The 15,915-nt window shown below is 40.3% G+C and overlaps 1 protein-coding gene across 3 annotated transcripts in view; it reads left to right on the top strand.

The window, feature by feature from the left end:
- Positions 1–15,915, top strand: part of KCNH1 (potassium voltage-gated channel subfamily H member 1) — a 194,557-nt gene that overhangs the window by 51,977 nt on the left and 126,665 nt on the right. For all 3 annotated transcript variants that reach the window (XM_072856861.1, XM_072856860.1, XM_072856862.1), the window contains exon 7: positions 1,940–2,369. In XM_072856861.1, the coding sequence (XP_072712962.1) occupies positions 1,940–2,369 (430 nt within the window). The remainder of the gene's footprint in view (positions 1–1,939; positions 2,370–15,915) is intronic.

Below are 15,915 nucleotides of genomic sequence, written 5' to 3'. Positions count from 1 at the left end.
AAAGCTTGGCTTTGAGACTGAAGCTAAAAGCAGGCCGTTACTGGAGACTTCTCAAAATGTAAAACATTATTGTTTTGCTGTTAAAGTTGGTAAAGAGGAAAGGGAGAAATGGACATTGGTCCTGAGGAAAAAGGCCAGAAGGCTGTGTTGTAACGTCAGAATGCGGATATTTAGAATGTAGAGACTATATGTACTGGTCACTCAGGGACTTGCATATCCAGTTCTAAAATATGGTTATCATGTTACTGTTTTTTGTGTTTTCGCCTTTGCTTTTCCTCTCCATACTGAGTGTTCAGAAGTACCTGCTTTCCCTCGCCTGGAAATGAAGGCCTTGTGCCTTCTGTGTCATATTCTCTGACCTGGCATCAAGGCTTTGCTCCATTGTTCACAAAACAAAGCCGCGTATGGAATGAATGGGAAATGGAAATTGACTTTTACATTGTGAAGGAATTTTTGTATCAGTGACTTGGAAAGTTTGGCATAGATAATCATGAAAAGAATAGATCCCTTGGTCTCTTCTAGTTCTCTGCAAATATCTCTGATTTAAAGGAAGGCTGGGTTTTTTTCTCTCTTTTTTTCTTCCTTTTTACTCCCCTCCCCCTGGTTGTGTTAGATCTTGTCCAAATACTTAATAGAAATTGATAGTGTGTTCCCAGGTAACAAATTACATCTGTTTCTGAAAATGAGTCAATGTAATCATGACAAATTCATGAAATAAAGGGGAAATACATTGCTGCAGTCCTGGGGAACATGAGTCAATATGCTTTATGTAATTATTTAATAAAACATCTCTTCTAGTGCTTTGAACCAGCCTAAGATACTGAAGCAGTTGTATTTATGCAGGAATAAACAAACTTCCAGTAAAAGCTGGTGACCAGAAGTATGCAATTATGCATTTCCAGAAATACTCATTAAACCAGTCTGCTTAAATTTTAATCAGACTTCGATGTATGAAACAGTCTTGATAAGAGGGAGCAGAAAAAAGAAGAAAGGATTTTTATGAAAGGCTATTCAGATCTTCTAGTCCCCCAAACGGCTTCGAATTTTTTTATTTAACTTCTTGAGCATGGGATTGGAAATCTGTCTAAAAGTTAACAATACAAAATCCTACATGCTGGCTTAATTCTGTTTTATGGGAGCCATATTAGTATCAGCACAGAAATACTCCATTGATAACAAAGCTGTCATAAAAAGAATATGATGTGGGGATTAGACAGTGAGATACTTAAGTGTTGTGTGGTCCATGTAAGAAATGTCAGAGGACTGATTATCAGTGCGTGAATTCTTACATGAAAGTGAAGTCATAGGAAATGCGCTGTTACACTGAAAAATTACAAATCACCAGGTACTTCCAGTATTTTTTGGCCTTCCTTATCTATCTTCCTGGTATGTCTGAGCTAAATACTGCAAACTGTGTTATATCTGAGACATGAGACGTGTTGCCCACGATCATAAGGAAGTCAGAAATAGCCATAAGAGGTTCATGACTCCAGATGCTGGAGTGAATTCAATAGGTGTCTGGTTATGTTCCTCTCAACATTAGATTTGTATAGTTTAATCGTCAGTGACTTCCACATTTATTTTCAGTCAGTCTAAAGTAGCATCAGGCTGCTCAGGGATGGTCTGCTTGCATAACTGGACGTGCAATAAATAGCCTGTCATTTGAAGCCTTTACAAACATATTTGTAGACCTATTCAGACCATTTGAAAGGGGAGTTCAGAGAGCAACCCACAAAATGCTAGTGGATGAACACAAGAGTGCATATATCCGTCCCTGAAAAGGGTCACTAACATTTTCATGTTTCACAGTCGCTCTTTTCAGGTGTTATCTGATGACCATCTATTTGTGATGGATCACCTTGTGTCTGTGGAAACCTCAGTTATGAATGTTGTTGCTTTAATATTAAATTCTAATGGTCACTGTGCTTTATCCTCCTAGGGCATCAGTAGCCTCTTCAGTTCACTTAAAGTGGTCAGGCTACTTCGTCTGGGTCGTGTAGCTCGGAAGTTGGACCACTACATTGAATACGGAGCAGCAGTCTTGGTTCTGCTAGTGTGCGTGTTTGGTCTTGCAGCACACTGGTTGGCCTGCATTTGGTACAGCATAGGAGACTATGAAGTTATTGATGAGGATACAAACACGATCCGAACTGAGAGCTGGCTCTATCAGCTGGGGATGTCAATAGGAACACCTTACCGCTTTAACACATCAGGCTTTGGAAAATGGGAAGGCGGACCAAGCAAAGATTCGGTCTACATCTCCTCGTTGTATTTTACAATGACCAGTCTCACCAGTGTTGGATTTGGGAACATTGCTCCGACTACAGATGGGGAGAAGATCTTTGCTGTTGCTATGATGATGATTGGCTGTAAGTATTAGAGATTCTGTCTCTCACACGCACAATGCCAAATAGCTGTGTGTCATGAATACTGATATCATAAGAACATCTGGAATAGTGTCAAATGTTATTATGCAGCTTAAAACATTTTTGGTGGCAATATAGTTATTACACACTTTCTTACTGGTTAGTTTTAAAATCACAAGTGGGAGTATTGCTGTGACTAGCAAAAATTCAGTCATTTTGGAATCAATATTCTGTCAATATACTTTCAATATTCTCTTGTAAGTAAACCATAAAATGTGTAAAGCCTGAAGTATTAAGAATTAATGCACCAGAGTGGGCACAGACAACTTTTCTGTCTCCATTTGGTATGTGCCAAAATCTTTGTATGTCTGAGAGCTGTATATATTGGACAAGTGGGTTGGTGAGTGGGAGGAGGTCCAAGAGCATCTCATAAGGGAGGGAGAACAGTAGCTCTCTAGAGGCCATGAACTCTGCTGTGGGCTGAGCATACAGTCAGATCCTAAAGCAACCAGGATCATACTGGCCTTGGGCACCTCCGGCTCACATTTCCTTGTCACAAGGGATTCGTATTGCTGAGCTGTCCAGCTTTTGGCCATGTTGTGTCACTTCAATGCAGGATTTGCACTCAAAGTGCCTTGAGAGCTACTTGGAGTTAAGAACCATACGGTGGCCACTGTTAAACTAGGTCATGTTTTTCTAGATAAGGTGGAATTTGAACCAAAATAAGGGAAAAAAATCTACTTTGTACATGGAAGAGCATATCGTTATATGGAGAAAGAGAGAAGCTTCTGTACAGTAATATTACATCTAGATGAGAAAAAAGTCAATCCTTGCTAAGCAGAAAATTAAACCCAAATATATAATGAAACTCAATTAGCAGCACGGTATCTGTTATGATAGAAACGTGAAGCTTTGATTCTGATGTGTGTGTCATTTTATAGCAGCAATGAAATCATGTACTGAGATTACGTGTGCAGTGTTAAGCAGGCTGAAGGTTAGCGAGAAGAATTATAAAGACAAGCATTCTTGACCACGTAGGGTTTGGGATATTTTAGCTCTAAAAATTGTTAGTTTTGTTCTAGCTTTTTCCACTGCTAAGAAGTCCCATCATCCTAATAAAACACCCATGTAGCAGAAGGGAAATTTATATAAAACTTGGAGGCAATTACGCTGTTTCCTTATGAGAAGCTGTATTAGACAATGTAGCAGCGTAGTACAAAACAGGCTTCCAAACATAGTTCATGATTAAGGTACCTGTTTAATAGGAAATATCCTGACCTTTGGCTTATTGTTCATTGGGTTATGCTCATGATACTAGCTAGACAAGAATAGCTAGTATTATTCATTATTATTATTTAGTACTATGAATACTGAATGAACATAGCCTTCATAAAATCAAGAATGTACATGGGGATATTTTGGAGTTGTACCTGCTCCAAACTCTTTGTATGAAAATGTGGTGGAAAGAAACTGAATTTATGCAAGATTAATGTTGATAGATATCTGCTCTGAATTCTAAAATGAACTTTAATTTCAGCAAGTTGTAAAAAACAGTGTTGTGGCAATTTTAAATCTCATGAATGCAATCACATTTGAGGGAAACAATTTTGTTTGTATTTGGACTTCTGGAACTTTACATTTCTAACCCTATAGCTGTCTGTGTATCTGAGCCCCTTTATCCTGTGAACAACTACTAGGAAACCATTAGGACTATTCACAATATGTGTTTGCGGGAATGGCAACTAAGTAATCCAGTCTTTGAGTTTACCTCTCTGTTTTTTGTAGGGTCTTGATTGCTTTTAACATGCTGAAGTTTTGAGCTGTGGTCATTCCTCAGGGTGGGAGGAACAAAACTGATTTGTTTAGTTTGCAGCTATTTAGAGGTTAATTGTTGACAGACATTCTTCCACTATAAAATTTTATGTTAAAATAACACTATTTTGCCTCTAGAATTAGGCTCTCAAACATTGATCTGAGCTTGAAGTAGGGCTATTTTATGAGAATTTTGTCTGATCTGTTGGGAACCCGAAAGGTACATAGCAAATGTATGGGGGATAAATGTAGGGCAGGGAAAAGAAGTTTCCTGGCTAAACCTTGTGTATGTCACTCAGAAAAATTAATGTCTGTCCCTGGCCAAGTAACGAGTTTATGAGCTGAGCTACTCATATCACAGTTGGTGGCTACATGCTCCTGTTATGGTCCTCATTTTGCAGATGTCAGATCACATAGATTTGCGTATAGGATCGATAGGGGCTGTGGATGTCCAAAGCATCAGAAATAAGCAATTTCAAATCAGTTCTGCTAATGTGTTACTGCCCACTAATGAAAAAAAGTGGTATGTGATTTCTTGTTTATGCTTTGCCATTAACACTGCATTGATATTAGCACCTATCTAGTGATGCATTCTCAAAAGCTACTGCTATCTTTCAGTAGTACAGGGAATGGCATTTTCTTTCCGTGAAGGATGCAGAGAGCGCCTAATTGTTTGACTATCTAAAACTCCAATTGAAGATAGGTAGGATTTGTGGAGTCCAACCTCAAACATATCACTCCATTAACTTCTTCCCTGCTAGAGGATAAGTCTTTAAGAACTATGTGAATTTATCTTGGTTTTGAAGTGGCTAGGTATAGTCTGGGCAAAAATACATACCTGTGTATTTAAATAGTCCAGTGAAATAAGTAAAGTCATTTTACAACCTTTTCTGTATGAAACGGAAACAACACTGTCACTTTTTCTTTGAGGATGTTACCGTTTTTTTTTAGTTGAGTAAGACAATATGTTAACAAGATTGGTTTTGAGATTCCAAAACTGCCACTACAGTGTCATCAAAAAAACAGAGTATTTGGGGACAATGTATAACAGCCAGCATTAATATTTCAAAGTGATTCCAGAAAAATTTTACTTTAAATGGGCTGGAAATTTTTAATAGGAGGGTAATTTTTTCCCCGTGGGCCAATTAACCTCCTGTGAATAAATAGTAAAACTTCCATTAGCCTGATGGGGACAGATTTAGATGAGAGGAAAGAAAATGATAACATTTCCTTCTCTTTGTGTGTTTTATCCTCCGCTCTTTTTGAATAGCAATAAGCACTGTGTCAAAAAACTAGTGGCTTGTTAAACGATACTGTGGCCAGCTAAGCCCATGGTCACAATTTTATCAGCAAGATCACCTTTGAAATTTTGATCTTCTCTCTATTTGTAGAAGAAACGGAATTTTCTTGAAATGGAGCTGGTGGTCAACGTACGTGAAAATATCTGCGAGCCCACCTTCCTTGCATGGGCTGTATGTGCAGCTACCCTACAGAAAGTCAGGGTGCAGGTCCCACCTCAGTGCACGGCAAGCACTTGCCTCCCACTGGTGGCTGACCGAGAAACTACAACAGTGTGGTGCTTGCTCGTTCCTGGACCCAGCTCAGGCATCGCACCGCCTTTGCACCTTCCCTCTGATTTTTGGTGGCAGTGGTCTTGACTTCAGTGTGCTCCCTGAGCTATGCCGCCGTGGCTTGGTAGGGACACTCAAGGACCGCTTCCCAGGAGCGCGGATGGTGGCATCAAGTGGAGAGAAAGGAAGAATTTACTTTTAGAAGCGTGAACTCTTCCTACTCAGTGAACTTAAGAATAAATAAATTATATATATACGTACACACATACAGACTTACGTACATAGCATATGTGTATACATACAGAAAGAGACAATGCACTTATATTATTATGCTTAAAAGAAGAAAAAGAGAGCATATTTTTTTCTCCATGTTTGATATTCTAGAATTATTTTTAATAGAATGGATTCGATTGTGCAACTTCTTGTATCTCTGGGGAAGGCTGGACATGGTGTGTGCTACCCTGAGGAGCATTGCCAGGTGGCGCAGTTTTGCAAGGCTTTCTGGTCCTTGCTTCTAGCAAATTTGGTTTTTAGTTTTGTTTTGGTTTACTTGATTTACTGGCTGAGTATCTTGAATAGTTTCTGGGCAGGAAAGTTGTGAATAGCAGCAATACTTTTTTCTTTGATCTTGGAGTGTTGTCTGTTGAGCCTCTCTGTTTCAGGAGAGGAGTTACTGGGTAAACAAGTGATTTTAAGATGTGTATCGCTATCTTCTCCACTGGCAAACTGACTGAAAGGCTTGTGGTAGTCAGCACAAGACTATGGTGACATCCAAACAGGATGTTTGTGTCAGAAGGGCTCAGAATATTACAGGTATTTGAAAGCGTAAGCAGTTCATAACTAGTATCCTTCCATGTGTGTTTAGTATGCTTATGCACAGAGAGATGGAATTAATACTCTGTAATTATGTTCCATAAGACAAAATTTGGTTTTCTCTGCTGCTCAGACACTGATATATCCCCTTCTGCTCACTGCTTACTCCCTCTGTAAAGCTGATCCTGTAGCAGAAATATATTTGTGTTACATTAACTCTTTGTAGATCCGTTGACCACTAGTAATAGTACTTTTATGAAGTCAGATAGCTGTTTAAAAAAGTAAGAAAGACCACTTCCATTTTCTTTTTTATTCAGTCTTTCGTTATGGTAAATAATAAATCCAGGTAGCTTTTAATTAAAAATTTAGAGATATGTTAGTGAAGCTATCCTGGACCGGTGGGAATTTTGGCTGAGTTGAGTGCAAATATTGGCCCAGTAAAAAATTTAAGGTATGTAAGCTTGTAGAAGGAAGGGGGGGTACGTCATGTTAGCAGTGCGTAGACACTGGGAAGGGATGATTGAGGTGAATAAGCTGTGTGTGGGTATTGAGCCTGTGGGGCTGGCTGGGTTGGTTGGTTTTACACTTGGGGCAAAGTATAAGAAAGCATGGCTTGGTCTCAGTGGCCCTGGTCTCTGCTTCAGGCCCACCTTCTGTAGGGAGGTCGTCTTGTGCTCTCAAATGCAATGACTGTACACGCTGTCCTACTGACGTCATTGTGGCTGCAGTTTTCAGGGAGAAAGCGTTTTACTGTTGGTTATTTTGACATGGGTAGGTGCAGCCCCTAATTAGATTTGTGAGGGACTGCAGCATACTCATCGTGTAGCCCTGGGGATGTATGCTCCATTGGTCAGCTCCACCGAAGAGGGATGTGGGTGGGTGAAAAATGCTCTTGATTTGTGACCTCAAATAATGCACATCTGTTTGGGAAGAACAGGTTATTTTAAAATAGAGATGAAGTACCCATCTGTGGAGGGTGTTGTGGAGGCTTGATGCTTCTGATAAGAGACACAATTCATATTACTATGTAGCTGTTTTTCCTGACCATATGGTAAATTATACTTCTGTAAAGCAAACTGTCTTCACATCTGTCAATGAACTGACCTGCATGGTTTTGCCTCACTTTATTTATTGAGTGTATGTATAGAGAGAAGTATGAGTGTTACTACTGGAAGTAAAAGCAATTAACTCCTCAGCTTCATTTTAAATGAATCAAAACATATTTGCTTATCCCTTTTCACAGATGGCCACTAAGTTGCTAATTAATAGGGAATATGTCTACAGACAGATCTTTCAGAGAGGCTGATGTTACATAAAACCAGGTTTAAAACCTCTGTCTGGGTCTGTGGAAAGACATATATTTTTCCATTTTTAATACTTGGGGGAAAAAAAACTATTTCAATTTTTAGTTTCTTCCCTGTGGAGACATATGCCTCGAAATAACAGTTCTCGTATATTTTGTTCAGTGAAGCTGTCAGGTTGGGTTGCATATTGTTTATTTTTCCTGAGCAATAGCAGAAACCCGAGGACTTTCATTTGCAGTTCTCGTATCTGGGCACTATGTCAGCAATCGCCTTGCTGTGCAGGTGGAGTAGGGATGAACAGTTCTAAAAATGCTTTGCATTTTCCACTTTTAACATTCCATAATACTGATGGATGCGTGCCTATCTGGATTTTGAGCAACTGAGCAAAATATATCATTTCGGGAGCCTTTTGTTAGTGTTCTCAGTTGCACTGGAAGATCCCAAGCTTTTGGTGTCTGTTTGTGCTAAATTCTCCTTGTTAGCTAGGAACTTCCTGGAACTACAGGGCTTGACTCATCCGAAGTATGAAGTTCACTGAGGAAAAGGCACGTGTTTGAATGCTAAACTAAATCATGAATTCCCCTGTGAACACTAGAATTAGACCAGATAGTGAGAGGGATCAGGGAAAAACAACAAAAGTAGGAGTTAAAAGGTCAGACTCAAGGACACGCATGCTCACATACTGTGATAAATTTTCAGCCACTGAGTTCATTAATCAAAACAGGCCAGAGACCAAAACCACTCATCTTCATTGATCTTGGGCAACACAAGCATCATGCAGTCCTGCAGCACTTCAGGTGTTGTCTCTGATTAAGGTAGACACAGATCCCAGGAGCATGAAGTAGCTGTCTCAGCTTTGTTCAGCTTCGTCTGTGAATAGCTTCTTTCTCATTAGACATAAAAACAGGAATGAGGATAACATTAAGTAAATTTGAAAACATAATTAGGTAGTTTTATTTACAGCACACTTGCTGAAAGGAGCAGAAATCTGCCCTAGTAATGTGAACATTTCTCTGAACTGTAAGGAACTCTTGGTGGCTGGTATCATGACACACGGGTCAGTGTTGCTCCTTCACAGCCTCACAGAGGAGCAGAGTGCTTCGGTGACCCCCAGCAGGGTAGGAAGTGTTCAGAGGCTCTTGTGAACAAGGATAGCCACGAACTGATGAAAACTAGACTGTTGTTATCAAAATACCTGAACAAGATACAGATGCATTGCAGCATCGTGTTTGATGACGTTCCTGAGGCATGATTTTCCCCTTATAATGCAGTTCATTAGAGCAAATGGATGTGGCCATGTGTGTGAGTACTTGCCAAACACATATCTAACCGTAAGAGAAGCCAGTGTACCCCTAGTACCGCTTTTAGGGGATGTGGGGCAGGGGCATGTTGAAATTGGTTTTGCTGGAAGTTGGTGGCCTGAAACTGAGGGCCAGCCACGTGCCAAGTGCCAGCTAGGTTCGCTGAGGATATCACTCAGGGGCTGAGCATAAAGGCCTGTGAGACTTCAAACCCAAAGCAACTTTTTCTGTAGTCATGGTTATTGCAAGTGTGATGTTTTGATTTGGGGACGTGCTGGGAAAGGAAAAAGAAACCTTGCCTTGCAAAAGTGGTCTCTTGGATACCTGCTCTTTCTCACTAGCCCTGGCAAGATGACAGAAATCTCTTGGATGCCACAGACTTCTTGCTAGCCACTGAGGTTGTGGTTGACATGCTTTCCATATGCCTGATAGTTTTGCATTGCTTTTCATTCTCATCTATCTTAGCCACCAGGAACACTACTCAAGCCAGTAATTCCTAATTTAAAGGAGTGGATTTTTTTTTTAATTTTTTAAATTTCTTTTTAATAAGTAGGGACTGTCTTTCCAGATCTATTCCCTCACCCCTCTCTGCTGTGCTTTATTACTTCTTGTTTGAAGCTAGTCATGATATTTGAAGAGCTGGTATGTTATTACCGTAATTGTTAAGCAACTGTTTGGGATTTCTGAGTGTTACTTTGCTTGGATGCTTTCTCCATTGGAATGAACCACCAGAAGTGTCGTGGATATGTTTCTCAGCTACAACAAGTTTCAGCAAAGAGGTAGGGCCAGCAGAAAATCCGGATAGAGTTTTTCTTGTTAAGAGTGAAGAATGAGTTTAAAAAAAAAAAAAAAAAAAAGTAAAAACCCCAAACAAACAAAACCCTCCAAAAAACACACCCACCCCCCAACCCCAAAGTCATTGTGATAAAAAAAAATAGGCAGACAACATTGCTTTAAGCTTTTTGGCTATATAAACAATTCTTTAGACAATTGAGTCCTAAGGGATGCAGTTTTCAGTGAAGCGCATCAGTATCTCTCATCAGTAAGCATGGGACTGCACCAGGTCATGGTGGCATTTTCAGACCCACCGATGAGCCGGAGCGTCTGGCCCATCCAGAGTTACATCATTGATATTCTGTACAGACAGGGCACGCTGGAGGGATGCGGGCAGTGCTGACAGACTTCACAACATCGCAAGCTCCAAACCCTGAACTGTAGCTCTTAAGTTGCCTCCTCTTTGGATAAGGATGTCCAAGGCCTGCAGATTTTTTAAGGATTGCCTCTACTGAAACATAGAACACTGGTGTCAAAACCAGCAAAAGGGCAGGCTTTAGGTGACATGTATGTAAACAGCGAACTCCTACAAAAATCATCGTCTCCAGGCTAAGATGGACTGGAAGTTTTTTTCAGGTTCATGACACCAGTGCTACTGCTGTAATAAATCTGAGCTAACGACCATGGCTATATGAGGAATGCCCCATTCATATGGGGTTAGTCATCTGCTCACCACAACACACTTCAAAGCAATATTTATAGACAAAATAAATTGGATTTTGGGAGTATGTTAATGTGGTAGTACTTTGTTCCTGGCCTGCTTTGGGGAAACATAAACTAACTCTGTGTGAGGTGTTATTTCTTACTATGCAAAAGTAAGTAAGCAGTATTCTTTTTCTTGTTATTTAAAGTGTATATGACCAGATTAAAGCTAGATGAAATTATTGCTATTAAATTTCCCGCAAAATGCAATTTGCAAGTGGCAAGGGTAAGTTGCCCATGTACTTTTGGTTGTGGGGGGAAAAAAGAAGATAAAAATTCCATAGCTGTATCACATATATATGCCTGATGAATCGCCCCATGATGTGTCATCTTGCCTTAATGACTTTAAAAATTTCAGGCTGTACTTCAGCCTAATGGAGCTCGGGAATGGCCCTACCTCAGAACATTATTTGCTAGAACTTAATTGCTAGAACAGTGCCAGAAAATTTTACTCCAAATCACTGTCAGTATCATGTAAATCTAATCAGGATAATTTTTGAAGTGAGATTTTTGTGAAAATTTTTAATTCTCAAGGTTCTTGCAATCTGTTGTCTCCTGCAGAGCTTAACCTTGCTCTCCAGGACACTGGACAACTTTTGAAAGGACTGTAAATGCAAGTGGAGGAAAAATAGCTCTATTTGACAGGAGAGAAGATGAGAGCTGTAAAGTGTTAATGGCTTGGTTTTTTTGGTCATGTGGGGGAGAGCTCACACTACAGTAATGTTATAGATAATTGCCTTTTTTCTCTTTGTTGCACAGTGTTTCTAAATTTTTACCTTGAATTATTTAATAGTAATGAGGAGGATAAGGAAAATAAATAGGTATCCCAGCTGTGGGGGTGTCTCTTTTTCACCTGATGTCTTTCATATCACATGCTTATTAGTACAGAATTTTGCTTTCTTCAGACCATTTCTAACATTTCTTCCTATAAGTACATTTAAAACACTGAAATGTGCTGGCTCTTTCAAACTTTCATCAGCATGTGCAACCAACTTGTTTTGAATTCTGAAGGAACATCATTAACTCAAGTCAATGTTTGAGAGGGAAGTGCCTGATGCATCCAGAACATGGACTGAAAGAGCAGAGGAGTGTAAAAGGAAAAAGGAATATTTCAGGCAGGTGAATCGGGGATAATATACAAGTGTTTTATTCCATATGAAAAAAACCTTCAAGAATCTGCAAAAGACATTGTATTTTGATATGCAGTACAGCAATCCTGGGGGTTCAGTTTATAATTTTATTCTTAAATTACTGAGGCACACAAGTATAATCTAGTAGAGCATGATTTGTCTTGTTGGAATTTTATTCTGGATTCCTACCCGTGAAACTGGCTAAATACCTATAGTGCACAAAAAGTGTGACAGATTTTTCTTTCTCTTTGCAGTCCTTGAAGGCCTTTCCCTAAGCAGCAATTCTGTGAAGGATAGAAAACTTGGACAAGGATTTGGTTTTACCTGAGAATAATCTGTATTTCAAAGTCCATTTTGGTCTAAGAAAAATCCAGCTAGATAGGTGTGGGAAAAAATAGGAAAATAGCACATCCAGTCATATGACACATTGTGCCATTCACCATCTAATATATGGACTATGACAGAAGATCTGAAGCATCTTCTAAGCACCTTTCACTTCTGCATCAGCTTCAAAAAGGATATAGTTATTTTACTGTCTAATTGCTCCTGGGCTCAAACCTGCTGTAGATTACAAAATGTTGGGGTAGAAACAGCTTACATAGCTGTAATATGTAAGTGGTTTATGGATCATGAGATGTCCCTAACCACTCAGGTGAGCTATCTCATAACATCTTGAGAATGAATAAGGATTAGTGATGCTTGCCAGATCAGTGAGTTTTAATGCATCTGGGTGTTTTTATATTTTAAAGAAAGATTTGTCAGTTTATAGAAATGGTAAGTCATGGTCTAGAGGATGTAGGTGCTGCTGTGGGTCATATGTGGTTTATTTCTTGGAGCTGAGAGCTCTGAGAGATTCTAGATCTGAACTTGAGCTGCTATCTGAAGACATATCCTATCGTGAGCAGCAGCAGCCTGATGAAGAAATTCTGATCTGAGAAAATATGGAATATATGTGAAAATCTCAGTATCTTTTATCCACATTACAGCAACTCTTGCTGCAACTGGTGTGAAAAATGCAGAAGGAGACAAGTAACTTATTAATAGGCCCTCTTGCCTGGAAGGGAAGTAGAAAATGTATTCTTCTAACCAAAGGGTTTTGACAGCCAGTAGGGTCTGAAATCCTAAGTGCCTTATGGTAAAGAATGACATAGTTGAGGTATTAAAGCCTGACTGTTCTTACTCACATCAACATGAGTTGGGAACGCTTTTTTTTCTTCCTTCTTTGAAATCAAAGCAGGAACTGTACCAGGTGGCATGGAAGTAAATTCTTCTGGTCAGATAATAGGCAAGCCTTGCCCTCCGCTGCCACCATCTCAAAAGCAAAAATGGGTTGCTTGATAAGCACCGGTGAGTGGGAAAATACATGGTCATGGCTCAGTAGTTCTGCAGTGTTAATGGAAAGATCCTGAGGGATTTGCACTACAAAATAAGAGGGAGCTGGAGATTCGTAACATCTTCCAAGTGTTCAGAGGCCAAATTGAAGGAGAGAAAATTGGACTTAAGATAAAGAATTAATTTCTGTCTTTGAAATTGAACTTGAATGAGGTTTTTTTGCGAGTTATTTTCTGGTAAAACTAAGATTTACTACAAAAGCATGGAAAATAATGCCAGGGTTTTTGGATCATCCTGGGCCATGAAGACCTTAAACAGTCTCAGAGCTTCTAGGCAGTTCATTACGTGAATTCTGAAAACCGTAAGCTTATTTGTTACAGTTGTATCACTTATCGACAGTTTGTACTTTTAGTACAACTTTTGTGAAATATGAAGTAGCACGCTTGCTCAAATTTTGAACCAACCTTATCTTAATTTTCCTTTTTCAAAATCTTTCACCCCTTTCATACTCAGAGGACAAATGAGTGGACTTCTACCTCCTAATGGTCAGGTCTACTGTGGAACTTTGTGTGTGTGGTCCTAGAGAGACTGCATCCTTTTGCATCAAACACACAGGTTTGGCAGTGATTTTGTGTTTTTGGAAATAACCCAGTATCCACTGAGAATAGTTGATAGAAGTGCACCTCAAATCTGATGGGGCCATTCTCCTATTTCCAGTTCTATTTCCTAAAATGGACCACCAGTTCCTTCCTCCTACTTTTCTCTCACTTCCCTGCATAAAACTCCATTTCTGTGCCTGTCACTGCTTTGAGGTTTGCCATCCCATGCTAGCAGCTTCATCCTGGGGTGTTGGGGTTTTTTTGTGTGTGGTTTTTTTGGGGGTTCTTTGGTTTTTGGTTGGTTGGTTTTTTTTCCCCACAGAGAGAATTCCATAAGAAATGAGGAACTGGAAAAGTTACTCAGTTTGCCTTGTTCTGCCCCTTTGCTTTTAGAGAGGGAAGTTATTATAAGCTGTAATTCCTTGAACTTCTTATTCCTTAAACATTTGTTGGACTTTAAGCTTCTCATTCAGTTTGGTGCATTTAAATGCAGAGGGAGGGGAAAGGAAGGTGATTTCCTGTATTGCAAAGATGCAAATAGGCTTTGATTTCTTGATTCACTTTTAATTGCCTTTTGTTTTGAATATTTTTGATTCTACTTATTCTTTCTTCATAAAAGCCTTTCTTCACATGCCTAGGAGAATTATAAAATCAATTTTATCAGGGGCTAAGTATGCCAAAACTAAAATTTCCAGGAACTGGCTTTCTCACACTCCTTGCAAATAAGTTGACTGCAGGTTAATAATGAGGTAACAGCAACAGAATGTGGGAGGGGAAAATAAGCATTTTTCTAGAAGGGAGCCTTATTCCACATGAAGTTAGCAACCTCCTGTGAAAATCATAGAGGAATCACCAAATCACTTGGAGCAAACCACTGTGTCACGTAGGGGCTACACTGACTGTGGGCAGCTGAAAGGCGGAGAAGACCTAGCTATGTGCCGCCTTTGGCTTATTATGCTGTTCTGATCTGCTCAGGCAGAGAAAATAATGTCTGATACTGCTTTGAACCTTCATGTATATAATAAACTTAAGTGACAGGAAGCTGTGTGAGAAGCTGTCTGGAAGAGGCATCGGGATCCAGTTGCTGGTGCCCTGTAGTGTGACACAGGGGAGCCGAGTCCTGTACCTGAGGTGTTAGCCTGTGCTGTTACCTCCCATAACCTATTTTCCCTTCTTTGTCCTTCTCATGTATTTAGACTTTAGGCAGGGAGGCGGGGAGGGACCTGCCTCTCAAAAGAGCATCAGTCTTAACTTGTGCTTGAAGTTCTGCTAAAGTGCAAATAGGTGTTATTACAGATACCCACTACAATGGCATCTGTGTTGGTCTACCCACTAATCATGACCCATAAGTTCTCGACTGGCTCCTGAACTATCCCCAGGCAGAGCTCCATGCATCCAGCTGCTCTCTCAAATAAAGGGCAAGTCCCCTTCCTTGCCCTCCCAGCCTGGCGTTGCTGAAGAGCCTGTATCCATCCATTGCAGGGCTTCAGTTGTGTGAACCATCCCACCATGTCTCCATGATCCCAATGAAGTCATCTCCCTGTAACTGTACATAGTCCTTCTAGCTCCTCCTGTTTGTTCCCCGTGCTGCCTGCATTGGTGTAGGTGTTTCTGAGCGGCACCTGAGCATGCCGAGTCCCCAGTACAGGCTGGGAATGGCACTGGAATATGCTGTCTGACCATGAGGGGAGCTTTCTGGAAGAAACAGGAAACAAGGAGAGGCAGGTGGGTCAGATTTTTTTTGTTTTTTCCTCGCTGGTGTAAGAGAAGACAGCACACTCCCTGCGAAAACTACAATAGACAAAGCAATCAAAGCGTCTCCACTTGTGTTTAGAAGTACAGGAACAGCAGTACCTGCGAGGCAGAGATCTGTATGACACTGCCAAGCATCTCCTGGGGTAAGACTTGAAGCTGCCAAGTGGATGGATGCTCCTGTTTTCCAGTGATGGCATCAGAAGGTTGTCCTTTCAGGGCAGTACAGCTGACCATCTGCTTTCTGGGCTCCTGTTGGTCTGTTAGTAAATGCACTGACAGGTGTGAGATGGAAGCATGTAGCTACTGAGTTTCCCTTGCTTCTTTTGCTTTCATGCTGGGGTGTGGGGGGGTGGATAAAAGGGGGAGCAGGCCTTGAGATAGAGAAATAGAACCTGA

This window comes from Ciconia boyciana, chromosome 3 (genome assembly GCF_034638445.1).
Source record: "Ciconia boyciana chromosome 3, ASM3463844v1, whole genome shotgun sequence".
Lineage (NCBI taxonomy): Eukaryota > Metazoa > Chordata > Aves > Ciconiiformes > Ciconiidae > Ciconia > Ciconia boyciana.
Note: the sequence above shows the minus strand (reverse complement) of the source record. Positions and strands in the feature narration are given on the sequence as shown.